The following is a 27,761-nucleotide window of genomic DNA, read 5'->3' on the forward strand; positions in this document are numbered from 1 at the left end:
AGAAGAAGAAGTTACAGGTCTGTGACAGCCAGAAATCTTGCTGGTTTGTACGTGACCAAATACTTATTTTCCACCATAATTTGCAAATAAATTCTTAAAAAATCAGACAATGTGATTTTCTGGATTTTTTTTTTCATTTTGTCTCTCATAGCTGAGGTTTACCTATGATGAAAATGACAGACCTCTCTCGTATTTTTAAGTGGGAGAACTTGCACAATTGGTGGCTGACTAAATACTTTTTTGCCCCACTGTAGGTGTGTTTCTCCAGCCTGTAGACCTAGACCTGAGGAGGAAACAGATGTAGTAAAAGATGAAGAGGAATAAGGGGAATGGAAAATGTTTCATAAGAAGCTTATTTATCAGCACTGTTTCCTTTTCTATTTATGATTTGCCTGATTATCTCATAGAACTATATTCTTTCTCCCTTTGAGGGATGATATCATGCTTTTTCGACATTCCCTTTGCTTTAGACTGTTATATGACATGGGGTGCACATAACTGGTACGCAAGTATGCATGCGCGCCCATAATCAGGGATGCGTAACGTCACTTGTGTCACTACAACTCTTTTGCGTAACTAACTGGAGAACCAATCACAGCAGACTGGGCTACTCGGGAGGGGGGCCTTAAAGCAACATGTTTTTGAAACATGTTTTTGAAACATGTCTTAAAGCAACAGTTTTTGAAATAAGCTAAAATTGGTTTTGCAGAACTGAAAAGTGTGAGAATATTAACAGGTATTTTTAACATACAGGCTTTGCAAATGCAATTATTAACACAAAAAAAACATGAAATGGGATCTTTAAAATGTTTCTTCCATCCGACAGACCAAGCTGCTGACCCAGTACATCCTGAACCTGGGGAAGTACGACCAGAACTACGACATCCGCGACCGCACACGCTTCATACGCCAGCTGATCGTGCCCAACGAAAAGAGCGGCGCGCTTAGTAAATACGCACGCCGCATCCTGCTGGCCCCCAAGCCGGCGCCGCTGTTGCAGTCGGCCTTCAAAGGTATAACCTCCTAAACCTCCCTCACAACGAAAGCTTCTCCGTTTACCTTTGCTCCATAAGATACACCAACCTTCAACATTTACATTTACATTAAAGGCATTCAGAGACGGTTTTATCTAGAGTGACTTACAATAAATACGTCCGAAGAAGGAGAAACAACAATGTATCGGTCGGTATCGTAAGGATGTTCAAAGAGTGCAAAGCACTTCCAATCGCTAAGTTGACCCATTCGCAACAAAGGCAGCTAGGATAAGATGCTACACAACTCAGTAAAAAAAAATTGTTATGGAGTGCCAGGACCTCATACAATAAGTGCTTATATTAAATGCCAGGACGTACGACATACAATAAGTGCGTACATTAAGTGCCAAGACGTACAGCAAACAATAGGTGCGTCGGGGGGCGGGGGGTGGCCATGCAAAGTCTAGGGCAAGTCTTTACACTTGAGTCTTTTGCGAAAGCTGGTCAGCGACTCTGCGGTCCTGACATCAGCAAGAATTTTTGTCTTTTCAAACAAAAATTACTCATTGACAAAATGTCTTTGCCTTTTTAATTATTTCTCTCTGTTTTCACGTGTCCAACAACAACAGCATGTTAACCAATGTGCTCCTGTATGGCACTAATATGGCATCCTCTCAATGACAACATAACAACAATGGTGGAATGAGTTGTCGCTCCCCCTACATTAAGAGTATCTGCGTGACACCCATGTGAACTGGACCTCTGCTCTCGGTGGAGTTATGTTAATTCAGCGGGAGAGGGACAATGGAGAATACAGAACCCGTAGTTTTATCATTCTGCTGTGACTAGCTCTCTCTAGGGCACAGGGGTCGTCTGTCTTTACCTAGGACTAATGAGATGGGCAAATTACTCTGTTAACGGTAACCTTTTCTCATTCTCCCTCTCCCTCACCCTCTCCCTCACTCTCTCTTCCTTTCTCTCCCTCCTCCTCTCTCTCCCCCCCTCTCCATCCCCCTCTCACTCACTCTCTCTTCCTCTCTCTCCCTCCTCCTCTCTCTCCCCCCCTCTCCATCCCCCTCTCCCTACCTCCCTCCCTCCCTCTCCTTGAAACAATTTCGGCCGAATAAGCGTTGCAATACATTAACATTCTGAGGTCGTTTTGCACCAACTGGCTGTTTATGCAAGGCGTTAACAGTCCCTGTCATTTTTAATATTCACAATTTAGGGTTTAGTTTTTTTTAGAAGTGAAGCACAGTTTTTAGAACAAAGCTCCCACTGCACATTGACACAACACACACACACACACACACACACACACACCACCTGACACCCATGTAATTAATAGTGTAAATTGGGAGAGGATGCATAGACCTTGTACTAAAGAGCTCTTTGTTGGTTTGATGACACTAAGCCACATTTTGAATGCTAATAACTGAAGTAACCTTCACAGACTTTTATTTATCTCTCCGTTTCTCATCCACTCCATTGCGTTCTCCATCAATAACTCCTAAACCTTACCGCTGATCTGTCTGAGCCGATTCCTCCGCCTCCTGTCCCCTTCAGACCGCGATCGCTACCAGCTGGGAACGCTTTCCCACAGCCTTAACCTCAAAGCCTCGGGCTACCAGGAGCTCTCTGATTGGCCGGCGGTTGCTCCGGACCAGTCTGTGAGGAACGTGGAGGTCATCGAGCCGGTACTGGCGGGCCCACTAATGCTTGGTCTCATTATATGCACTTCACATGGATCCGATACATAGCTGTGGTCTTAGTGTTCAGACTATTGTTAATAGTGGGTTATATTTAAAACCTATTTATTTCACGGTGCTTTCTTTACTGTTTGGTTGAAATAAATGCATGATGCAAGTTCAGTATGTTATGTTTGAGAACAACATGGCCACTCGTTTGGGCCTTTTTCTTAACCATTTCAATAGAATTGTCTATGGTAACTGTAATTTTCCCTTCCAACAATTAGGTTTGCCTTTAAAATCCTATTGCTTCTGTTGGACTTTATCTCGCCCATTAACACACAGTTGGTCTACTCCTACTCGGGGGACTCTTGTTATGGGTCTCCTCTTGTGTGGTGCAGCAGGTGAATGAGTGGGTGCCCACCGTGGGGAAGTCCAAGCCGGCCAAGTCAGCCAAGTCAGAGGACAAGTTCTACTCTGACTCGGAGGGTGAACAGGAGGACCGCAAAGGATCCAAGAACAGCAGCAGCAGCAGCAACGACAGCAGCAGCAGCAGCAGCAGTAGTGAAGGTGAGAAACGTTAATATTCCTGTGTTTCAAGTGTCCAGCCCACGTTGAAGTTTTAACTTCAATGAAAACGTTAACAATGAAAGCAGTAACGTTTGCTCATGGAATTGTGCCACTTCTGTATGCACCATGGTGGTGGTGGGATGTGACTGGCTAGAGTTCATCCAATAGGCTGCAAGGTAAGGTTGACTGTTCCTTCGCAACAATCAGACCTCGGCAGACCTTCCAGACCTCGATGAGCTCAGTGGTGAAGGGCTGTTTTGCAATGGCATAAAGTGTCTACACTAATATATTTAGTGTCAATTTGTGTACATATTGAACTTGTTTTTTGTCTCAGGCTCAGGCTCCGAGGAAAGCGACGAGGAGACGAGCGACGAGTCGGCGAAGAGCTCCAGCCAATCGGGGGAGGGGTCCAGTGAGTCCGAAACGGACCAGAAGAAGGAAAAGAATAAGAAAAACACTGATTCCAAAGCCAAGTCGAAAGCTGTCAACAGGTACGCAGTAGATCTCCTCCGTGTCTTGAGACCCCCCCCACCCACCCACACACGGTAACTCAGCGCATCCAGATGTCACCCGTTTAGTTTCTCTTGCCTAACAGACAGGCTCTGCTAATTATAACAGGTGTGCGTTTGTGGTACTCGCTGCGAGCGAACGTGAGCGGCGCTACGCCGAGCCAATAACGCAACGCCTCCATCTGCTCGCCTCTCCAGCCATTTTGTATTCGGTGTGACAAGTGAGGAGACAAGGTTCTCTATGGCAACATTGCCTGCTTTAAATACACTCTGTTTTAACTGGGTACCGTGCTGCCTGTACTCTGTGTGGGCGTCTCTCGTTGTTTTATTCTGTTAATTTCTCAGATATTTCAATTTCTCACTCACTCACTCACTCTCACACACACACATTGTGCTTGGCTGGCCGTTCTGCTGGAATATCATTTGCTAGAGTTCCATTAACGAGCAAACTAACGGGCCTTTCCCTCCAGTAGAGCAAGCTGCATTTACATAGCTAATGGATAATGACTTCTGATTAGTCATTTAGCAGTCTGGTGTTCCCGATAAATGAGATTTGAGTCATTAATATCGGCTATGATCACACACACACACTCAACACACACTCTTAACACGCTTGGAAATGATTTTTTTCCTAGACAGTACTTGATCTGCTGATGAACACAGCTCACAGCAAACGTTCCTGCTCCCCAGCCCCTCAGATGACCCTGTTCCCTCAATTAGAGAGTTTCATTAGAGCCACTCACACCACTGCTTACAAACACACACACATAGGCACACGCACCACCATACCCTCACACTCGTGCTCATGTACACAATGAGATGTGCATGCTCACAAGATACACGCACAAAAGCACGCCATGCACATAGAAACTTGTGCACATTGAGACAGACACACACACGCACACGCACGCGGGCGCCCATACACAGTGAGTAATTAGAGTGGCTTACCCCAGCGCTTCCACAACAAACGCAGCATAATGCCCTCATTACGGCCCAGTCATTCCAGGCAGGGCCTAATCATGCCCACCGTGATTTATATCGCTTTCTCCTGTTCCCAGCAAATGAAATCTGTAGGCCAAATTAATACTGGCTTTTCATCATCTCCCAAGTTAAAAAGCCAGCTACCGTCACAATTCTCCTCATTAATTGAACAGCTGAGGAGAGCAGGCAGCCGGAGTAAACACTCATTATGGGGACAAATTGAAGAGACGGAGCAAGTGGAAGAGATGGTGGGGGGGGGGAACGCAACAGTCAATTAACTTGGCAAAACAAAAGCATATTGATAGTTGCTGTTTGAACCAGCAAAGTTGAAGTTCTCACTTTGTTTAAAAAGATAGTGTTTTGAATTTTAATATCTTCTCTTAAAGTGGCTTTCTCAGTTACAAATTGTTTGTTAAATATCCCCAAAACCCTTTCAATGTCCTCAAGCATTGCTTAGTGCTGTAGCTTGGCTGTGTGGTCTGTGCTTTCTTTCAAAGTGTGGAACAGGGAACCTTCTGGCTGGGGAGGCCTCCAGGTAGGCTGCAGGTACAGGCTTTGAACCCAGAGCAACCTCAAGTCGTCATTGTGCTTCCTCTGTTTCCTCTACAGCGAGTCTGAGGAGAACAACAACATGGTCAGCAGCTCGTCAGAGGACGGCTCCTCCTCCTCAGAGTCCTCCTCCTCAGACTCTGACTCGGACACAGAGCAGAAGAAGAGCTCCAGCAGGTCCAAACCTAAGGTGAGCGTTTCACAGAGGACCCAGCCGTCCGGTGATATCCACACTGAGATGCAGCGGGCTTCACAGTTCAACAGGGGTGGCTTGTGGCTCAGGAGGTAGGGCGGCGTTGGCTGGTAACCGGAAGGTTGCTAGTACAATCTCCGGCTCCTCCTAGCTTAGTGTCGAGGTGTCCCTGAGCAAGACGCCTCACCCTGACTGCTCCTGATGAGCTGGCTGTTGCCTTGCATGGCTGACCCCGCCGTCGGTGTGTCAATGTGTGAATGAATGGGTGAATGTAAGGCAATATTTTAAAGAGCTTTGACTGGCCACTGGTTAGAAATGCGCTGTATAATCCAGTCCATTTACCATTTAATAGGAAGGACCATGTACGGGGAAACGTATAGTCCCGCTCGGCGTAGCATTGCTGTGGACTTGCGGTTAGCGTCCAAACGCCGTGTATACCCAGCGCCGGTGGGTGCCGGCTTGCGTGTTCACCCACCACTATAAAGGAGGTTTAATTCTGCTTTACTACGAAGGAGGTTTAATGCTTCGCTGATAGTTTTTGCGGTTGACCGAAATGAGTTTGATTTGTGTGTGTGTGTGTGTGTGTGTGTGTGTGTGTGTGTGTGATGGGGAGTTTGATGTGAAGCAGGACCGAGTGAGATATAGGTTTGCAACAGACAGAGCCAAAACATTTAGCAGAGACTTGCATCAAAATAACAATTTACAAGATTGATGCATTTTAATTTACCAATAAGTGTGTACCAAGGAGATTATTGAGAGGTAAATGTTGTGTGACTCAGAAGAAAATGGAAAAATATCAGCAATATTATATTAGATGATACCTACTCTTACTATAATTCTGCCACTGTCATTCTGCCACTGTTTACCTCTGTTACCAAACCGGTTGACACATGCAACCACTTCATCCTTCTCAGGTCGATATTGACGACAGAATTGCAACTTATTCAATCTTTACTGCATTGCAAGTAACGATTATAGAGAGTCGGACCCTGAAATGCTGTTTCTGCTTTACAAGGCTCCTCCCAACAGTGCTAATGTATTTATGCACTTTCTTGATCATTTGATGTTTTTTTATTTAATAATTGTAAGAGCCCTGTTGGCAGTGGACTAGTAACTGTTGTGATTAAACTCAATATTCAGTTACATTACTTTTTAAATAGCAAATGCAAATCTAGGTGTAATGGTAAAATTTATTTTATAGTAAGAGTATGTATCATCCAATATAATATTGCACATATTTTTCCATTTTCCTTTTTCTTCTGATTCACACAACATTTACCTCTCAATAATCTCCTTGGTACACACTTCTTGGCAAATTAAACTGCAGATCCTGTCTTGTAAATTGTTATTTTGATGCAACTCTCCACTAAATGTTTTGGCTCTGTCCATTGCAAACCTATATCTCACTCGGTCCTACTTCACAGCAAACTCCCCGTCACACACACACACACACACACACACACACCTTTATCCATCCATCCCACGTTCTGCATGATGAAATTCCCATTTCATACATTTTGTCATTTCGGCATCCAGCATGAATTATGCATTTCTTTCTGCCAGTGTCTGCCTCTCTCTCTCTCTCTCTCTCTCTCTCTCTCTCTCTCTCTCTCTCTCTCTCTCTCTCTCTCTCTCTCTCTCTCTGTGTCTGTGTCTGTCATATCTCCTCCCTCGCCCATCCAAACCTTCAACCTGGTCTCCATTATCTCCAACATGCATCAGTCCCAACAGAACTGATCAGATGCAGGCCATGATAAACTCTTACTGTACGTTGTCTTCCCTGCGCCGTACAGTACATCCCGGTTCCCCCCAGCCTCCGTCAGCAGCGGGGAATGTTCAGCTCCCTCCTCTGCCTGATGGGAATGAAGCTGTGTGGCTAGTGGGACGCGCGTGCAGAGCAAAGACCCCGTGTAAATGGCTTGGGTGGGCTAGTGCATGTTTAAATGGATTACCATGCGGGGGGTGCAAGGCACTAGGGCGCATTTGTCGCAATCCCTACGAGTCAGAAGCGTGACAGGCCTGACCGCCTTGCCGCGGCCCGGCCTGTATCGGAGGTGACGTGGCGCCGCACGGCCGGGTGATGCCGATCCCCGTGTGTACGCTCAGCACCTTCTCCTGGAGGACGGGCGGCGCCACACCGCCAGCTGTCAGTGGGATTGAAACGTCTCGCACGCACACCCAACATCACACTCCAAACAGTTTCAGCCCGCCGGCCCGTCCGTCAGTCGCCGTCATGCTGTTGGGCCCCCTGGCGCCGCCGTTGGGCTCCGTCAGGCTGCTGGTGATGCTGGTGGCTTACTGGTGAGTTACTGGTGTGGTTTTATTTTGCAGGTGCATGAGCGGCCCCCGAAGGAGGTGTCTCTGCTGGATCTGGATGACGGTGAGTTGAGGAGCTTCTCCTGTTCCCACGTTTTGCCGGTCGGTCTTCAGAGCGGCGCGGTGGAGAGATAGTTGGTCGGTGTGCCTCCACAGAGACATGCTGCGTGCAGCATCACCCTCAACAATAACAAACCTTCACATCAGCTAACGACATAAAGAGTACATAGGAATATATTTCCAATTGAATCAAATCAGAAGTATAATGAGAGTAAACAAAACATAAACACTTGGGTTTGTCGCTCACGGCGTAAACAGTGATTGTCCTTGTCAGTGAGAAGTCAAACTATTGTTGTTGTGATGAGCGCAGAATGATGATTACGGCTGGTGTTGTTCATCTCTTGCAGTGACTCCATCCGCCCCAACCACACCCAAGGCCTCAGCGTACTCCCCCAGTCTGCTGTCAGACCTGGAGGGCCTGTCTCTCTCTAGCGTATCCTCCCCAATGCAGGTGTGTGTCTCGTCTGTGAGAGATGAAAGAAATAACCATTTTCTCCAACAGTTTATGTGTGTGTCTATGTGTGTGTCGGGGGGTGGGGGGGGGGGGACAGCGATAGTGAACAGGTTACATATGAGGTGCTGAAATTAGCTCTCCCTCTCCCTGGTGGAGTGTCTCTGCTATTGACCTTTTCCGCCCTTATCCTCGTATTTGTAACCGGCATCCCTGCCCGTTTCCCCTTCATTAGTTATAGTCTGAGTCTATCTTTGTGTGTGTGTGTCTCTTTCTTTTTCTGTCTGTCTGTGTGTGTCTGGCTGTCTGTGTGTATTTATCTGTTTGTGTGTCTCTGTCTGTCTGTGTGTGTGTCTCTCTCTCTCCCTCTCTCTCTCTCTCTCTGTCTCTCTTTCTTTCTGTCTTTCTCTCCCTCTCCTTCTCTGTCACCTTCCATCCCTCTCTGTCAGCTGTCGAGTCCCCTGCGTCGTCGCCGTGTGTATACGTGATGGTTGACCTTTCTGCTGGTGACAGCTTCTTTCTCTCCTTGTGTGTGGTCTTGTTTTCCCATAGGAGCAAATGGCGGTCCAGGTTGTGGTCTCTGTGGGAGCAGTGTATCTATTTGTTCTTTTTGTTTTCCATCAATCATTTCAGAACAAGCTGTATTTTTCCATTGACCCGCTCTAGAAACACATTTTTGGTGTTCTGATTGAACAAACCTGAAATAGCTGGACGTACTTAAAAATAAGGATATTAGGATAACAGTAGTTCCTATCATGTTGTTGGCGGAGGCCCAGTCATTGGTGTACTGTAACTCGGCCAGAAGTAGTCAACTGTTAAAAAGTGTTGTAAAGGTTTGAAATTATCACTGTGTAGAAATGCACTGTGTAAATCCCCTTCTGAAAGCTTCATCCACTCGCAAATTTTGTTTTCTTCAGTCGAATATCTCGTAACGAAACAGGATACAAGGCGTAGCTCCGCCCCTTTCAGTTTTTGGTTTCCTGCCGTGTCATCTCCTCACAGAAGTTCTGCTATAACACAGTAGGACTGCTTGGTCAGTAGTTCTGCTATTACACAGTAGGACCGCTGGATCAGAGGTTCTGCTATAACACAGTATGACTGCTGTGTCAGAAGTTCTGCTATTACACAGTAGGAAGGCTGGATCAGAAGTTCTGCTATAACACAGTAGGACTGCTCAAGGATTAGACTAAATCCAAATCCATTAACAAAACTATATCCAAGGGTTGGTTCCTAAGACTTGGCGTTCTCCACCCCCTCTGTTGAGCTGCTGCCTCCTGGAGGGTTATTCTCCGTTCCAGCGCTGCCCATCACACCTGCCTGTCCATCAGGATGATTGACGGCTGCTCTCAGGCCTGGTTTATGCCTGGCTTGTCTGTGTTTACGCTCCGCAGGACTTGTCAGTCTCTCGGTGGCTTGGGGTGAAGGCCAGGTAGTAATGGAGAATCCAAATGCAGATTACAACTGATTTAGAGTCAATTTTATGCATAAATACATGATGGGCATCAGAATTCATAGACAAGGTAAATAACGACAGCTTTATACTCCTCGCCACCGCAAACCCCTCCTCCCATCTCTCCCCTTCTCACACACACACACACACACACACACACACACACACACACACACACACACACACACACACACACACACACACACACACACACACACACACACACACACACACACACACACACACACACTGGCCCCAGTGTCATTTCTATTTCTCTCCAATACGCCCCCAACGGCAGAGAGCCGGTCTCAGCTGAGTGCCCAGCCCTTTTAGAGAATTACTGCATGGTTATCAAAGGCATTTAGATTAACCCCGGACCCCGCTCTGACCTCCCCCCGCCCCTCTCCTTCCTCTGCCAGGCCTACCGCTCCCTCTAATAACATTTTGACATTAGAATCTCTCCCGCAAACGCCTCTTAAAGCGCCCGGCCCGCCCCCTGCGCTCCCCAGCCGCAAACCTCTTTCCGACCGCTGTCCGAGCCACGCGGTGGCGGCGGCAGCGCCGGCTGATAACGTTTCATTCATAATTAGCATGCCGGCGAGCGGGGCCGCGCTGGGGGGAAATTGAACTGTCAGCGGGGGGGGGCAAGGCGGTTGACCCCATCACGCCCCGGGGGGGGGGGGGGGCATCATCATAATTTGTTCATTTGGTGCCCATCAGGCGGGTGCCGGCCTCCCCCTTTGTGCCTCCCCCCTCATCTCCGTCTCACCCGTCTGACCCCTCCTCTTGCTGGGTCCAGCCTAATTATGGACGGGCCGGAGGAGTCTCCGCCCCCTATGCTGCTGCTGCCACGGGGGATAAATACCATGAAGCTAGCCAATGAGCTAGCCATGAAGAAACCCATGAAGCTAGCCACGCCGCGACAGTGGAGCTTCGACAGAGAGCTATTGTTGCTTATGCAGCGTTAGGACTGCCGGCTTTTATGTTTCACTTTTTTGACTTTAGGTTTCATTATATATATATATATATATGCATTCAATTTTTTCCAACATCAATCATTCATTAATGAACCGATTTCTTAAATGTTGTTTTGTAGAATTCAGCATCTGTGGTAAGATGTTATTATTCGTTATTATAAACATAGTTAGTTAATCGGTGAGTTTCTGATGTGTTTTTCATATTTTTCCCTACTTTGTGGTTATGAAACAGTTTCTTCTCCACACAACCTCTAATAATGGATCGGTCTTGTAACAGCGCCTGTAGATGAATTAATGGCGAGGTCCCCTGCATAGTAACTGTTGGGCTCTGTTCCTCTAAACACCCCTTCCCATCGCCTGGGTTCACTTGTTTTGTTCAGAAATTGGGAATTAATGGTTTTTGAATACCTAATCTGTAGGTAAATTGGCGTAAATGAACTGGCTCTGGGTCTGCGTGCCGCGCAGCCCTGCTGGTGTGGTGGAGTAACATTGGCAAACATTAACGTACCATCAAGGTCCTTCTACTCCACCCCTCCATTAATTGTCATCTCCAGAGTTAGGGGAACAATTACGGCCAAAAGTCAAACCCCATGCGCCTTACCCCGCCTCCCTCTCTTCCTCCCAGCAGCCATTTTAGTGCCCCTAATGAAAATCCCATCCCTTAAGTTCAGTCGTCTTCTGACGCATATGAAGGAAGAAGACTAAAACGAAATGGATTTTCAATACATGCCCATGCATCTGCGTTCGTTCCCCACCTCCAACACCCTCTGCCACAACACCCTCCGCCACCAACCACCGCCACCTCCTCCAAAACCACTTCCACCCCCGCACCCCAACCTACACAACCACTAGCTCCACTGACACCTCCATCACCATGACCCCTCGCTGCCATCACCTCCTTCATTTCCCCCGCCTCTATCCTCCTCCACCTCTATCCTCCAACTCTATCCTCCTCCTCCACCTCTATCCTCCTCCTCCACCTCTATCCTCCTCCTCCACCTCTGTCCTCCTCCTCCACCTCTATCCTCCTCCACCTCTATCCTCCTCCTCCACCTCTCTCCTCCTCCACCTCTATCCTCCTCCACCTCTCTCCTACACCACCTTTCTCCTACACCACAATCCTCCTCCACCACTATCCTCCAGCTCCACCTCTATCCTCCTCCACCTCTATCCTCCTCCTCCACCACTATCCTCCTCCTCCACCTCTATCCTCCTCCTCCACCTCTATCCTCCTCCTCCACCACTATCCTCCTCCTCCACCTCTATCCTCCTCCTCCACCACTATCCTCCTCCTCCACCTCTATCCTCCAACTCTATCCTCCTCCTCTCTCCTCCACCACTATCCTCCTCCACCTCTATCTTCCTCCGCAACCACCCCCACCGACTCTCCTCCTCCACCTCTCTCATCCTCAACCTCTATCCTCCTCCTCCACCTCTATTCTTCTCCTCTTACACTATCCCCCTCCACCAACTCTGTCCTCCTCCACCTTTATCCTTCTCCACCTTTATCCTCCACCTCTGTCCTCCTCCACTGTCCTCCTCCACCACTATCCTCCTCCATCTCTATCCTCCTCCTCATCTATCCTCCTCCACCACTATCCTCCTCCACCTTTATCCTCCTCCTCCTCCTCATCTATCCTCCTCCACTGTCCTGCTCCACCTCTATCTTCTTCCACCACCACTCCCCACCCTTTGCTGTCAAATTGGCCTTCTTCCGCACTAAGCACGACAAGGTTGCCCCGGCGACGGCTCTTCCCCTGTTTAGTTTCCCTGTGTTTATGTCAGCGGGATTCTTAGGTCATTTCCCTGGGAGGATGGGGCGAGCGTCTGACTCTGAAGGTGACTGGCGTCTCGTCCATCACACGCCGCCGCCGGCTCCCGCTTTAACTTGATACATAATAGAGCTCCTCCATCACCTTCCTCTCCCGGTGTCACCCCCTACTCCCCCTCCTCCTCCCCGTCTCGTGTCCGGGCACAGCCAGGATGGTGGGTGGGGCTGGGCGGTGGGGTGGGTGGGGGTGTGATGTGACTGACAGGGGGAGTCAAGGTTACATCTCTTTCTGTTATTTACACTTTAGAGTCTGCTGGTCAGGCGCTGGTTAGCACAAGTGTGTGGGTGTGGGTGGGGGTCTGTTAACAAGACACAGTTGTGTGTGTGTGTGTGTGTTAATGGTGGGCTTGACGTGTGTTTGCGTGTTAACGGTGGATTTGATGTGTGTGTGTGAACAGTGGACTTGACGTGTGTGTGTGTGTGTGTGTGTGTGTGTGTGTCAACAATGGACTTGACGTGTGTGTGTGTGTGTGTGTGTGTGTGTGTGTGTGTGTGTGTGTGTGTGTGTGTGTGTGTGTGTACCTTCCAGGTTTGTACCAGACTGTATTAGACTGGTGATGATGAGCAGTACAAAGCTACGTCCTCCTCTCTCTGCAGGCAGGACCTTGAGTGGGGGCTGGGGGATAAATCCATGTGGCAGATGTTACAGGAAGCTTTATCGACAACGACTGCTCTTGACAACATCCAAACATTGCCTGATAAATTAACAGATGGGCTATGTTTGTTTCTCTCTCAGAGAGAGGTGGAGGAGAGAGGAGAGTGAGGAGAGGAGGAGAGGGAGGAGAGAGGGGGAGAGTGAGAGAGAGGGGGAGAGCGAGAGAGAGGGGAAGAGAGTGAGGAGAGAGGGAGAGTGAGGAGAGGGGGAGAGGGAACAGAGAGACGGAGAGGACAGAGAGGTCGTCTTCTCCTTTTGTGACAGTTATTTTCACAACCGATTGAAAGTAATCCACTCCTGTTTTTAAACATAACAGATGTGTTATGATAACCCTTGTTTATGTACTGTTGGTTAGGAAGGTAAATGTGTTTAAGCAAGCCCCTTAGTTCATCCAGCCTAAAGTTGTTCTAGTGAATGACTCGATGATAGTGAACCCGCTCTTCACATTGTTTCTTTTGTTGGTTCTCCTTGGCAAATAAAATGTGGATAATCTGATATACTATCAGCGCAGACGCAAGTAGAGAATGGATCTTCTCCAAAGTTTAAAGTTGGTCCTCGGCAATCGAGAGGTCTTGGGGAGGTTGAGCGTTTTACATCTTCAAGGTTCAATGATTTAATGGAAATATCTCCAGCCCCAAAAATACCGGTTTTCAGTGAGACACGCCTGTGTACAACGTGTTGTTGATTTACTGTCTGAGTTTGACTGTGCCTCAAACATCTTAAATTAGCTTAATTAGATGTTTGTCTGTTTCACACACTACTTTACATATTTTCTTACTGAATTGGATTTAATCGTTTGTTTGGTTTTTGGACGAGATATTTCTCTCACCTTCGCTGACCAGTCTTGTCAAACTGTCAGAATTTGAGGCATAAAATATAGTTTGGTTGTTAGCTCTGGTGTTGACCGTGCGATTAACAAGTAGCATAGAGTTTGCGTGTTAAGGTGCGATAAACAATTAGCAAGTATGTTAGCTGCGTTGCTCTCTCTCTTTCACTCTCTGTCTCTCTCTTTCTCCTAAACTTTATTTCTGTCTCTCGGTTTCTCTCTCTCTCTCTCTCTCTCTCTCTCTCTCTCTCTCTCTCTCTCTCTCTCTCTCTGTCTTTCTTTCTGTCTCCATTTATCCTTTTATCTCTCACACTGTCTCTGTCTGTCTCTCGGTCTCTCTATGTCTCCGTATCACTCTCTCTGTCTAGCTCTCTTTCTGTCTATCTTTCTCTCTCTGTTGGTCTCTCGCTCTGTCTCTTGGTCTCTCTGGCTCTGTCTATCTCATTGTCTCTCTTTCTCTCTCTGTCTGTCTCTCTTTCTCTCTCTTTCTCTTGGTCTCTCTCAGTCTCTCTCTGTCTCGGTCTCTCTCTGTCTCTCTTTCTCTCTCTGTCTGTCTCTCTGTCTCTCTGTCTTTGTCTCTCTCTCTCTGTCTGTCTGTCTGTCTTTCTCTCTTTCTCTCTGCCTCTCTCTTTCTCTCTCAGTCTGTCTCTCTTTCTCTTTCTGTCTCTCTCCCTTTCTCTCTCTGTCTGTCTCTCTCTCTCTGTCTCTCTCTTTCTCTCTCTGTCTGTATCTTGATCTCCCTCTGTCTGTCTCTCTCTCTTACACTCTCTGTCTCTCTCCGTCTGTCTCTTTCTCTTTCTCTCTTACTTACTCTCGAGGTACAAATTAACCACTGAACGTTGTTCCTCTTCCACATCACCACCACCAGTGAGATTGAAGTCGCGTCATTAGCCTAAATTTGGGTGTGTGTTATTGCCATTGAAGAAGACAAGCTGCCAATCCCCTAACCACACTATATACAAAACATGTTAGGCTTAATGAGTGCACTGTGCCCATGACGCAATACCTAAACATGAATCCCTTTCTGTGCATCTTGTTCCTCCATTGCTGGGGTAATGCCATTTCCTGTGGTTGAAAAGGTAAAAGCCTTGCTGAAAGGCGAGGTCTGGCCTGAGCAGGCTTTGTGTTCCTCCTTCATTAGCAGGGTTTTTATTCAGCCCTGCTCTGCCTCTCCCATACTCAGCCCACTTTCCTCTTCTGCTGATGGGTGATGTGGTAAAGTAGGCTCCTGCGTTACTGGAGGGTAATGAAGCCAAATGGCCGCTCTGTTGCTGGTGCCCTCCTGAAGATGGCTCATCTTTCTGTTTTCATTCTTTCTTTCCCCTATACCTTTGTCTGCTGGGGGTTTTAAGTAGTCGGTGGAAGAGGACAGACTCTCCTTCTACAGTACTTTCTTCCTATTGGAACAGAACTCTGTTCATTTCATTATGTATTTTTTCAATTTGCCTTTTTTTTATTTAAGAAATGCATTTGTGTAATTTGAGGAATTAGCCAAGCCTATTTTTCCCTGATTTGGCATCTGGATTTGATAAAGTACATCTCCTCCTTATGAAGAACGTCCAGAAAACAAACATCAAACACGTCTGAATGCACTGCTGTTTTACTGCACTCCTGTCTATAACATACCTTATCAAACCGCGACAGGAAATAAGTTTGGTAAAATATGGTTAGACAAAAAGATAATTAATTAATATAAGAACTGAAATGGACAGAAATAGATCTATTGCCCTTATGGATGGTAAAGCTGCTAGATGCTGTCTGGTCTAGCTGTCTCTGAGCCTCTAGCCCTGACCCCTGGACCAGAGGCTGGCTCCATGACCTCACATCTCTCCTCCCTCCAGGTGACGGTGCAGCCCTTCGGGCCGGTAAAGAGCCACGAGCTGCTCCACCACATGTCGGGCAAGGGCCTCTCGGCGCGCTACCACTTCCCCCGGCAGCCCTTCCTGTACCAGCCCAGCATGGTGCAACTGCAGATCACCCTGACCAACGCCTCGGACCACCCCCTGGAGGGGATCCACCTGGGGGAGCACAGCCCTGCCAGCCTCGCCCTGCACCGCTTCAGCCCTGTCGGTACGGAGTCACACAATACTCACCATAATACTCTGAATCACACTGGCCATAACACTCACCATAATACTCTGGATCATACTGGCCATAACACTCACCATAATACGCTGAATCATACTGGCCATAACACTCACCATAATACTCTGAATCATACTTGCCATAATACTCTGAATCATACTGGCCATAACACTCATCATAATACTCTGAATCATACTGGCCGTAACACTCACCATAATACACTGAATCATACTGGCCATGACCATAATACTCCTAATCGTACCTAAAATAATAATCGTAATCATACCCATAACACTTTTGGTCATACTCATATTAATACTAACAATAGTAATCTTAATCATACTCATAATAGTAATCAAAATAGTAATACCCACATATTCATAATAATAGTAACAATACTCATATTAATGCACATACTCACAATGACACTCTTTTTAATCATATTCCATAATCCATTACTATTTACATCGTGCTTTTCAAGACACAGTAAAGATACCAGTGTCTGTGTGTGTGTGTGTGTGTGTGTGTGTGTGTGTGTGTGTGTGTGTGTGTGTGTGTGTGTGTGTGTGTGTGTGTGTGTGTGTGTGTGTTGGTTTGGGTGTGTGCGTTAATGAGATGCAAAACAATAAAATACTTCATTTCTAAAGACACTTAACATTATAAGATATAGAATAGTAAGTGTCTAAATCTTACTACTATAATAGCAGGCCTGTCGCACCAGTTACTCAAGTGCGCAAGCATATATATACCGCAAGCACGCACATGCGCACGAACATACACGGAAACGAACACACATGCGCACACACTACACACACACACACAAGCACGCGCACACACCGCACGTCAACACAAAGGCAGCGACACATACACGGAAGCGCACACACACGCACGCACACGCACAGGTAAGACGTTAAAGACTTTTTTAGTTGGTTTATTTTTCTTATGTTTTTTTGTGTATGCTATGTGTGACTGTAGGCTACTACTGCCTGTCTTGGCCAGGACACAGGAAGAGATGTTTTATCTCATTGATGATTATTATTTTCAATTAACCAATAGTAGTTGCCTTGCATTTTAAAATGTCAATGCACTTATCAGCCCTGAATAACAGAAAACTCTAGTATCAATAAAAAGTCCCATAGGATGTGATACTGCTCAAAATGTTCCTCCATAGTGTCTATTTGCTTGATTTCTGTCAGTATATACAGTGGGGCAAAAAAGTATTTAGTCAGCCTCCAATTGTGCAAGTTCTCCCACTTAAAAAGATGAGAGAGGCCTGTAATTTTCATCACAGGTATACCTTAGCTATGAGAGACAAAATGAAAAAAAAAATCTAGAAAATCACTGTCTGATTTTTAAAGAATTTATTTGCAAATTATGGTGGAAAATAAGTATTTGGTCAATAACCAAAGGTCATCTCAATACTTTGTTACATGCCCTTTGTTGGCAATGACAGAGGTCAAACGTTTTCTGCAAGTCTTTACAAGGTTTTCACACACTGCTGCTGGTATTTTGGCCCATTCCTCCATGCAGATCTCCTCTAGAGCAGTGATGTTTTTGGGCCTTCGCTGGTCAACACGGACTTTCAACTCCCTCCAAAGATTTTCTATGGGGTTGAGATCTGGAGACTGGCTAGGCCACTCCAAGACCTTGAAATGCTTCTTACGAAGCCACTCCTTCAATGTCCGGGCGGTGTGTTTGGGGTCATTGTCATGCTGAAAGACCCAGCCACGTTTCATCTTCAGTGCCCTTGCTGATGGAAGGAGGTTTTCACTCAAAATCTCACGATACATGGCCCCATTCATTCTTTCCGTCACACGGATCAGATGTCCTGGTCCCTTGGCAGAAAAACAGCCCCAAAGCATGATGTTTCCACCCCCATGCTTCAATCTAGGTATGGTGTTCTTTGGATGCAACTCAGCATTCTTTCTCCTCCAAACACGACGAGTTGAGTTTTTACCAAAAAGTTCTATTTTGGTTTCATCTGACCATATGACATTCTCCCAATCCTCTTCTGGATCATCCAAATGCTCTCTAGCAAACTTCAAACGGGCCCGGACATACACTGGCTTTAGCAGGGGGACACGTCTGGCACTGCAGGATTTGAGTCCCTGGCGGCGTAGTGTGTTAGTGATGGTAGCCTTTGTTAATTTGGTCCCAGCTCTCTGGAGGTCATTCACTAGGTCCCCCCGTGTGGTTCTGGGATTTTTGTTCACCGTTCTTGTGATCATTTTGACCCCACAGGGTGAGATCTTACGTGGAGCCCCAGATCGAGGGAGATTATCAGTGGTCTTGTATGTATTCCATTTCCTAATAATTGCTCCCACAGTTGATTTCTTCACACCAAGCTGCTTACCTATTGCAGATTCAGACTTCCCAGCCTGGTGCAGGTCTACAATTGTGTTTCTGGTGTCCTTTGACAGCTCTTTGGTCTTGGTCATAGTGGAGTTTGGAGTGTGACTGTTTGAGGTTGTGGACAGGTGTCTTTTATACTGATAAGGAGTTCAAACAGGTGCCATTAATACAGGTAACAAGTGGAGGACAGAGGAGCCTCTTAAAGAAGAAGTTACAGGTCTGTGACAGCCAGAAATCTTGCTGGTTTGTAGGTGACCAAATACTTATTTTCCACCATAATTTGCAAATAAATTCTTAAAAAATCAGACAATGTGATTTTCTGGATTTTTGTTTTCATTTTGTCTCTCATAGCTGAGGTTTACCTATGATGAAAATTACAGGCCTCTCTTGTCTTTTTAAGTGGGAGAACTTGCACAATTGGTGGCTGACTAAATACTTTTTTGCCCCACTGTATTTCATTCCCCCATCTTTGAGAAGCCTGTATATTTCATTCCCCCCATCTTACAATAGCCAATATGACTTTAATATATTCCTAGCCTGCTCGATCGATTAGGAATAAAAATGCACATTATAGCCATACGTCTCCTTCTCCATCTCCATGATCTGCAGTCCACCCAGCACACCCCTGGGCCCAGGTCTCTCCTCTCTCGCCTTCTCTGGGTGTTTCCTCTCCTTAATTCTTTCCCCCTCTCTCTCCGTCTGTCTCTTTCACTCACACGCACGCACGCCGAACGCACGCACGCACGCACACACGCACGCACGCGCACACACACACACACACACACACACACACAGACACAGACACAGACACAGACACACACACACACACACCAAGAGAAAGAGAGAGACAAAAAGACGGTGCAATCAAGCATGTTTAAACCGTCAATTGCCTGGATTGATTGGTCATTGATGGACCTGCAGCAGCCAAACAGTGGGTAATTTGGATCGATTGAGCCCGGCTCCACTGAGTGGACGCTGGACCCACTATGGATGGTCTGCGCTGGACAGACCATAGTTCATCTATTTACACATTTGTTGTGTGAATGTTATGCAGAGCTTTTGTTCATAATTTAATTATTGCCCATCCTGTTTCCTTGTAAGATCCCATACCAATGCAAATGCAATGGTTTTAAATTGTATGTCACTAAGTGTGTTAGTCTTCTCATTCACTTGATTTGAGTTCATATGACATATTATTTACACTTTTCTGTCCATACATTTATTTTGGACAAACTGTTTCAAAACGTTCCCCTCACAAATGCCAGACATTCATCACAGGAATGCTTCCTTCTGATTGGCCCACATTTCTAAAGCTGTGTCGAAAAGCTATCCGTCCAGTATTAGGCTTTGACTTCACTACGCCACTATTCCACTGCTCTATGTATTTAACATATGGGTGCATAGCTTCCAGAGTCTGGTTTTGTGTGACGGCACACAAAGAGCTCAATAAGACCAGATTAGCCTAGGTCAAAGAACAAGCTGAACCATCCAACCACACGCATACCTGGTGGAGATTCCTGCCCCCTGGAGCTCTGGGTGCATTTGTTCTGCTCCTCTGTGTTAAAGAGTTTCTACAGTAGAACCGCCTCCACTCCCCGTGGGAGAGGGGCACTCCACAGCGGGCAGGCCGAGGATGTTGTCTCTCCTCCTCCCCGCCCTCCTCCCCTCTCCCCTCTACTGCTCCTTGCCCCTCTCCCCTCTCCCCTAAGCTCCCGCCCCTCTCCCCTCTCCCCCCCTCCTCCATCTCCTCCTCCCCCATCTCCTCTCCCCCTCTCCCTTCTTCTCCCCGTCCTCTCCCCTCTTTGGCCTGATGTTCCCGCTCTCGTCTCTCTCTTCAATGGTTTCGGGCTCCGCTAGACGTGACGCCCGGTCACGCTGCCTGTTCACCTGCCCCCCGCCCCCCCACACACACACATCACATCTCCTTTTTGATACGGCGGCGCTCATGTTTTTGACTCGCCTGTTGTTGTGGAGATGTGCTAGTCTGTCATGTCTCCCTGTGTGGCTGCTTTTTTGAGGCAGAGGTAAAGGGGATGAGATTTGAAGGATAGATTTCTCAAATGCAGTGGCCTTGCCTTGTGAAGTAGAAAACACAAGTGGTGTGCATGCCTGTCTGTTCCACTCTGTTGCCCCCCCCCCATCTTCTCCTCACCTCCCCAGCTCTCCATCCTTACCTGACTCTCCCCACTCTGCCCATGTCACTCATGCTTCCTCTCTTCTCTCTCCTCTTCTCTACTCGTCTCTCCTCTCACCTCCTCTTCTCCTGCTCACCTCCTCCTCGCTCCTTTCCTCTACTCGTCTCTCCTCTCACCTCCTCCTCTCCTTCTCTCCTCCTCTCCTCTCTACTTGTCTCTCCTCTCACCTCCTCCTCTCTTCCTCTCCTCTCCCCTCTACTCTCTCTTCCTCTCCTCTCCCCTCTAATCTCTCTTCTGTACTTGTTTCTCTCTGCTGTATCCTTTCATCAGAACGACTTGAGCCACAGGCCTCGGTTACCGTTTCCATGGGAATCGACTTCAACGACTCCACGCAGGCGGCCAACTTCCAGTTGTGGTAAATCCCGGCCCTGACGCCCCGGCGGCCAGCATCACTCCACACATTCGACCTGTGTTTTCTCCTGCAGCTGTCTCATTGCTCTCTTCTGTTGTTTCCCCCCCCCCCCCCCCCCGGGGAACTCGCCCTGTCCGTACTCTTGTTACCGACCCCCCGGTACTTGTCTAATTCCAAACCCAAGTCCATTTCCTTCTCTCTCTCCCTGTTTTCTGTGATTTGTTCTCTGTGTATGTGTTCCCTGGTCCCAGGTGAGGCATCAGCCTCCATTGATCCCTGTTCACCAGGATAACTATTATTCTCCTCTAATCAGACCCGGCCCAAATCAAACCATCGCTGGAGGCGATCGATAGCCCCATCACAAAGTCTCTTTGGGATGGAGAAATCAATCCATCAGCTCGCAAAATGCTTACCACAGTTTGGTATTATTTTCATAACAAACTGTTATCTCAGTTTTTGAGAAATCAAAAACTGAGAATGTTTTATACGAAAACAAGAGTAACGTGACCCTAACCAAAAAATGTTAAACTAGTTTGAATTGAAGCTGCACTAAAGGTGTTATTAGTTTATTTTTTGTGTTTGAATAACTAAACAGTGTTGTTTATTTTTTAGATGTTAATGTTGTCTTTCAATATATATTGTTGTTCTATATTATTACTTGACTGGCCAGATATATACTTTTAGACCATATATTTTTTACTATAATACCCAACTAATACCTTCCACTTTTCAAAATCTCTCCCCTGCCCATTGGGAATAAATAATGATCCATAGTAACACTTTTAACGAAGCACAGAAGTAGTACTCCGAGGTGTGACTGTATGTTGTGTTGCTGACTGTGTTGTGTTGCTGACTGTATGTTGTGTTGCTGACTGTATGTTGTGTTGCTGACTGTATGTTGTGCTGCTGACTGTATGTTGTGTTGCTGACTGTATGTTGTGTTGCTGACTGTATGTTGTGTTGCTGACTGTATGTTGTGCTGCTGACTGTATGTTGTGTTGCTGACTGTATGTTGTGTTGCTGAATTTATGTTGTGCTGCTGACTGTATGTTGTGTTGCTGAATTTATGTTGTGTTCTTGACGTTATGCTGTGTTGCTGGCTGTATGTTGTGAGGCTGACGGTATGTTATGTTGCTGACTGTATATTGTGCTGCATATATGTATGTTGTGTTGTTGACTGTGTTGTGTTGGTGACTGTTTGTTGTGTTGCTTACTGTGTTGTGTTGCAGACTGTATGTTGTGTTGCTTACTGTATGTTATGTTGCTGACTGTATGTTGTGTTGCTGACTGTGTTGTGTTGGTGACTGTTGTGTTGCTGACTGTATTTTGTTTGGTTGACTGTATGTTGTGTTGTTGACTATGTTGTGTTGCTAACTGTGTTGTGTTGCTGACTGTATGTTGTGTTGCTGGCTGTATTTTATGTAGCTTTCTGTATGTTGTGTTGCTGACTGTTGTGTTTTTGGCTGTATTTTATGTTGCTTTCTGTATGTTGTGTTGCTGACTGTATGTTGTGTTGCTGACTGTATGTTGTGTTGTTGACTATGTTGTGTTGCTGACTGTGTTGTGTTGCTGACTGTATGTTGTGTTGCTGGCTGTATTTTATGTTGCTTTCTGTATGTTGTGTTGCTTTCTGTATGTTGTGTTGCTGACTGTATGTTGTGTTGCTGGCTGTATTTTATGTTGCTTTCTGTATGTTGTGTTGCTGACTGTATGTTGTGTTGCTGACTGTATGTTGTGTTGCTGACTGTATGTTGTGTTGCTGACTGTATGTTGTGTTGTTAACTGTATGTTGTGTTGCTGACTGTATGTTGTGTTCCACCAGTACTAAAGAGGCAGAGTTCTCGGTGTCCATCCAGCCTGCAGTAGGTGAGCTGCTGCTCCCCACTAGTCTGACCCAGGCGGACTTTGAGAAAGAACAAGGTAATTATAGGAATGTGTCTGTGTGTGTGTGTGTGTGTGTGTGTGTGTGTGTGTGTGTGTGTGTGTGTGTGTGAGATATCTATATTATTTATATATATGGCTCTAATGAAGTCAATTTTTTTTAACAAATGAGTGTCCAACTATTATGTGTGGTCGCAGTTCCGTAGTTCAGGTCTGGGTGATGGGCAGTGAAATAGCTGGAGTGTCCTCTCCCAACAACAGGCAAACTGCTGGGCATGAACGAGACCTCGGCCACCATCACCATGGCAGAGGGTCAATGCTCCAGCGTGGTGCTGAACAAGCAGGTCCGCTCCATGGCCCACCTGGCTGAGGTCATCACGGGACACAACAACACTCACAGGTAAACGCCTCAAAAAGACAACGCTAAAGTGAAACGGGTTTTAGATTTCCACACAATTTGATTTGATTTTAATTTTTCAATTTTAGGAATTTTAGAACGGATTTAAACTGGCATTATGTTGGATCAAGTGTTCCATTTGATGAAGTATTTTAAAGGGCAAAAAGTCTGCCGAAATAAAAGGTATAATGTAGCTTTGGCTGAATTTCACCTATTATTATGTTTACTTTCTTTCATGTATTTTTTCTATTAATTTAACGTTTCACTTGCATCTTTCAAATGCAAGAACTGATACCTTCCTCAAAATGGATCCTCTTGGATCCTCATCCCTTACAGACAGTGTGTGTGTGTGTATGTGTGTTAGGGATGTTAACCGATGACCGGTTGACCGATGGTTGACCGTATCAACGTCGCTTGTCGGCTAAAAAAGAAATTGTGGACAGTGTGGACTGTGGAGTGTGTGTTGGTTTCACTTCACACAAAAAGATGATCAGGTGAGTTGACTTATTGGAAGTTGGACGGACACCGCATCTCTCGCCCACTGTTTTATTTCTCCTCTTAATTATTCCCACATGCGAGCGGCGGAGAATATGATCTCTAAATTATTATAGACAGTAGACTAAACTACTAATTACTACATTTCAGGATATTCAATGGTAACAGATAAGGTAATGATAATCATGGTAACAGATAAGGTAATGATAATCATCATCTTGCTTTATTATTATTAGCACTACCGTCTCCTCCAAACTAAACAAGCGGCATCTCTTCGGAGCTGTCATTTTCTTAAATGAGCCGCGGCAATGTTTCAAATGAGCTCCTAACGCTGCCCTCTTCCGAATGCCCCCTAGTGAATCCCGCGCAGGGTCTCAACCAGGTCCGCGCCATCTCAGACCATTGTGGGCGTTCGAGCCCGCTCTCTACACACGGTCAACTTGCAGTAAGCATGCCTCGTGTTTCAATTCAAACACAGGTCGTGCCGCGGTTAGAGCCACTGCCTCTCACTCGGACGGTCCAGGTGCTATCCCCGTGTCCGCTCATATCAAACCTGTATTTTCAACGCTATCACCTTGTACCCAAACCATTTCCAAACTATGGAGCTATTTGGACTCCATGTTTCGTGCTGTAGGGGATCTAAAAAAAGTGACGTGAGTGGAAGGGCAGGGCAGGGGCAGAGTGTGTGTGTGTGTGTGTGTGATTTGGAGGCAGAACGGGAGATAGATAAGCAGAGTTACGAAATAGCAGGCGGCTGGTGCGGCTCGAAATGGCTGCTATTTCAAATAGCACATTTTAATCTGATCGGTTAACCGGTTTCAACCGGTTAATGAGGCTCGGTGGTCGGTCAAGAATATTTGACATTTTCGCCATCCCTAGTGTGTGTGTGCATGAATATGTACGCGTGTGCGTTTATGCAATTGCTCTGATGTATTGCTTACCTTGTAACCCTCAAGCAGACATGTCTCCACCTGTGTGTGTGTCTGTGTGCGTGTTGTTCTGTGTGCGTGTTGTTCTGTGTGCGTGTTGTTCTGTGTGCGTGTTGTTCTGTTTGTTGTTCCATGTGCGTGTTGTTCTGTGTGCTCGTTGTTCTGTGTGTTGTTCTGTGTGTTTGATCTGTGTGTTGCTCTGTGCGTGTTCTGTATGTTGTTCTGTGTGTGTGTATTTCTGTGTGAGTGTTGTTCTGTGTGCGTGTTGTTTTATGTGCGTGTTGTTCTGTGTGCGTCTTCTTCTGTTTGTTGTTCTATGTGTGTGGTGTTATGTGTGTGTGTTATTCTGTTTGTTGTTCTATGTGCGTGTTGTTCTGTGTGTGTGTTGTCCTGCGTGTTGTTCTGTGTGTTGCTCTGTGTGCGTGTCCTGTACGTTGTTCTGTGTGTGTTGTTCTGTGTGCGTGTTGTTCTACGTGTTGTTCTGTGTGCGTGATGTTCTGTGCGGGTGTTGATTTTGTGTGCACGCAAAAAGTGAGAAGGCAAACCCATGTGCGCTGTCCCAGCTCAGAGACCATGCCAGGGGAATGCCCTGAGAAGCCTGGCTGTGTAATTGGTGTACACAGAGTGTGCTAATGAGCTTCCTCCTCTGTCACGCACACCCAAACACCTGATGGATAATTACACTTTCACTCTCTCTCTGTCTTTCGCTTGCTTGCTCTCTCTCTCGTTTTCTTCCTTTTGCTTGCTCGCTTTCTCTCTCTCACTCTCTCTCTCTGTATTTCGCTTGATTGCTCTCTCTTTCGCTTGCTCTCTCTCTCGCCCTCTCTTTCTTGCTCCTGCTCCACCCTCTGCTCTCCCTCCATCTTCTTTTTAGCATTCCCTTGAACAGATTTTTGTATACTTTTATATAAATAGATAAACCTTAAAATCTTAAAATGTGTTTTATCCGGACTCGTCTTGATACAAATCTCACAGCCCCGCCCTGTCAGAAGTATCCCGACAGAGTGACACTCTCTTGGGGTGAGACGGGGTTCAGTGAGTGGGTGGGAGTGGATAAGTGAGAGTTAGCGCTTGAGATGTGAAAGGCACACACTGGAAAGGCACAAGGGCACTGGGAGCTCAAAGACTGAGTGGAAATCAATGTTCGACAGTAGCAGAGCCGGGCTCCCAATAAGCCCATACTTCATTTGGAATAACCGATACGACAAACGCCTCCAGGCTATCAATCAGACTCAGCTGCTGCTCTGACCCCCCGTCTTGTCCTCTGTGCCGATGCCAAAACAATGTCTAGTGTTAATTGTTTGGTGCTCTTATTTTGAAGTAAATCCCTGTTTTAGCAATCTGATGTGATTTGAGCAGTCGTGACGGTCATAAAGGTTTTTAAAACCACTCAACACTGTGTTATCCAGAGGAGCAGGTGCGAGTGGCCGGTCAGACCGGGTCCAGACCCGAGACCACACTCGCTGGAGCGCAGTTTGCAGCTCATTTCACTCGGGAAAAGTTTATTTAGATGGAAGTAACAGACTGGAATTTTACAGAGTATCCCCCATTGAACAACTCTATAAACGGAACCGCTTTCAACTGAAAAAGGTGATCTTGGTGTTAACTTACCCCAGAGTCACCCAACTGACCATGGGAGCTTTTTGTGGTGTATGACTTATGGCAGTTAATTACTGAATCCTCTGCTTAGGGAACAGAGGATGTGTCTCGTCCACTACAGGAAGCTGCTCAAGGCCTTTGAAATGAGGAGGAATAGATCTGGCGCGCTTTAGTTTAGCAGCAGTGCTTCTTGCTTACTGAGACCATGTCAATATGTTTCACAGGTTTTGACTTGAACGTGATGAACCATTCATTATTGAAATGTATTCTTTCACCACCAAAATCCACACTTATATCCCAGATATTATACTTCTTATTTAACCTCCCTGTTTCCAAGCTTTCCAATTTCCGTGCGTGTGTGCGTGAGCGTTGTGCGTGACATGAGAGATTTATCTTGTTGGGTGCCCCCCTCTGACACCGCCCTGTACTCAGCATGTGACACAGATGTTTGTGGTGACCTTCATCAGGGCCACCTTATCTCTAGCCATCTATGTCCATTAGGACACCATCTTGGAAGGGCTTAGGATTTAATGTACTCTTGGGTTTTCTTTCACCTCAATTACTAACAGCTATTTTACAGTTTTTTTCACCAGTCCTCCATTGTGCATCTCAAACAGCGGGGAAGGGCATTAGGGCTCACTTCTACGCTACAGTGTAGGAACTAGGAAGGAACATTGTGAACTGTGGTTGTAAGCTGTTTGGGACTGCGTTGCTGTGATGACATAAGACAGCTAGCAACAGCCACAGTCTCTGCTATGGATGTACTCTCCACCCGTTCTCCCTTGTGGCCTGCAGTTCCTGTATCATCCAGTAGGGGGCAGCACTGCTGTTTCCAAGCGTGGTGTTAGCGGTGCGGAGGGGGATGCCACTGAAACGGAGAAATTGATTGCTAGAAAGGGGGATGGCAATAAATCAAGCAAAAGAGCAAATGTAGAAAACGCTGTTCTTGTTTATGTCTAACAGGCGGAATAGAATAAATGTGCTCTATTTTTCAGTTGGTTTGAAGGCAAATTTGATTGAATTTCGCATGCATTGTCAGTCTCTCTAGTTGGCGCCTAATTTCTGGAGGGGAAAAAAAGGAAAACAAGTGGATGGCTTTATGAAATGTTTTTTTCTTTACTTATTTATTTAATTATCTTTTCTTCTCTTTCTTCCTTTTCTGTTTTTGTTCAGACAACCCCAAAGACCTCTAGTTCTTTTAAAACAAAGTCAAACATCCTGCATAAACAATATTATTAATTTCCAATTATAAAATAGCCTATTATACTATTATACTACATTTTTAACTATATCCAGCTTCTTCTCCCTTCCAACTTCTACTGACTACTTTCCCGTAATGTCTTCTCTTCCTCTTCCTCTTCCTCCTGTCCTCTGCATGTCCTCCCTGCTCTGGTTGGTTGGTGGGGGGGGGGGGTCCGTATGGCAGCACTCTGGAGGACCTGTGGAGCT

The 27,761-nt window shown here is 46.3% G+C and overlaps 1 protein-coding gene across 3 annotated transcripts in view; it reads left to right on the forward strand.

Moving 5' to 3' along the window:
* Window positions 1-27,761, forward strand: part of ap3b1a (adaptor related protein complex 3 subunit beta 1a) — a 65,171-nt gene that overhangs the window by 33,229 nt on the left and 4,181 nt on the right. For 2 of the 3 annotated variants that reach the window (XM_079735139.1, XM_079735141.1), the window contains exons 16-26: window positions 827-1,013; window positions 2,538-2,668; window positions 3,061-3,229; window positions 3,564-3,720; window positions 5,329-5,458; window positions 7,793-7,841; window positions 8,185-8,288; window positions 15,869-16,097; window positions 20,930-21,014; window positions 22,834-22,931; window positions 23,154-23,292. In XM_079735139.1, coding sequence (XP_079591265.1) covers window positions 827-1,013; window positions 2,538-2,668; window positions 3,061-3,229; window positions 3,564-3,720; window positions 5,329-5,458; window positions 7,793-7,841; window positions 8,185-8,288; window positions 15,869-16,097; window positions 20,930-21,014; window positions 22,834-22,931; window positions 23,154-23,292 — 1,478 coding nt within the window. The remainder of the gene's footprint in view (window positions 1-826; window positions 1,014-2,537; window positions 2,669-3,060; window positions 3,230-3,563; window positions 3,721-5,328; window positions 5,459-7,792; window positions 7,842-8,184; window positions 8,289-15,868; window positions 16,098-20,929; window positions 21,015-22,833; window positions 22,932-23,153; window positions 23,293-27,761) is intronic. The other variant, XM_079735140.1, reaches the window with a different exon arrangement.

The sequence above is a fragment of the Pollachius pollachius genome (assembly GCF_949987615.1).
Source record: "Pollachius pollachius genome assembly, chromosome: 4".
NCBI lineage: Eukaryota > Metazoa > Chordata > Actinopteri > Gadiformes > Gadidae > Pollachius > Pollachius pollachius.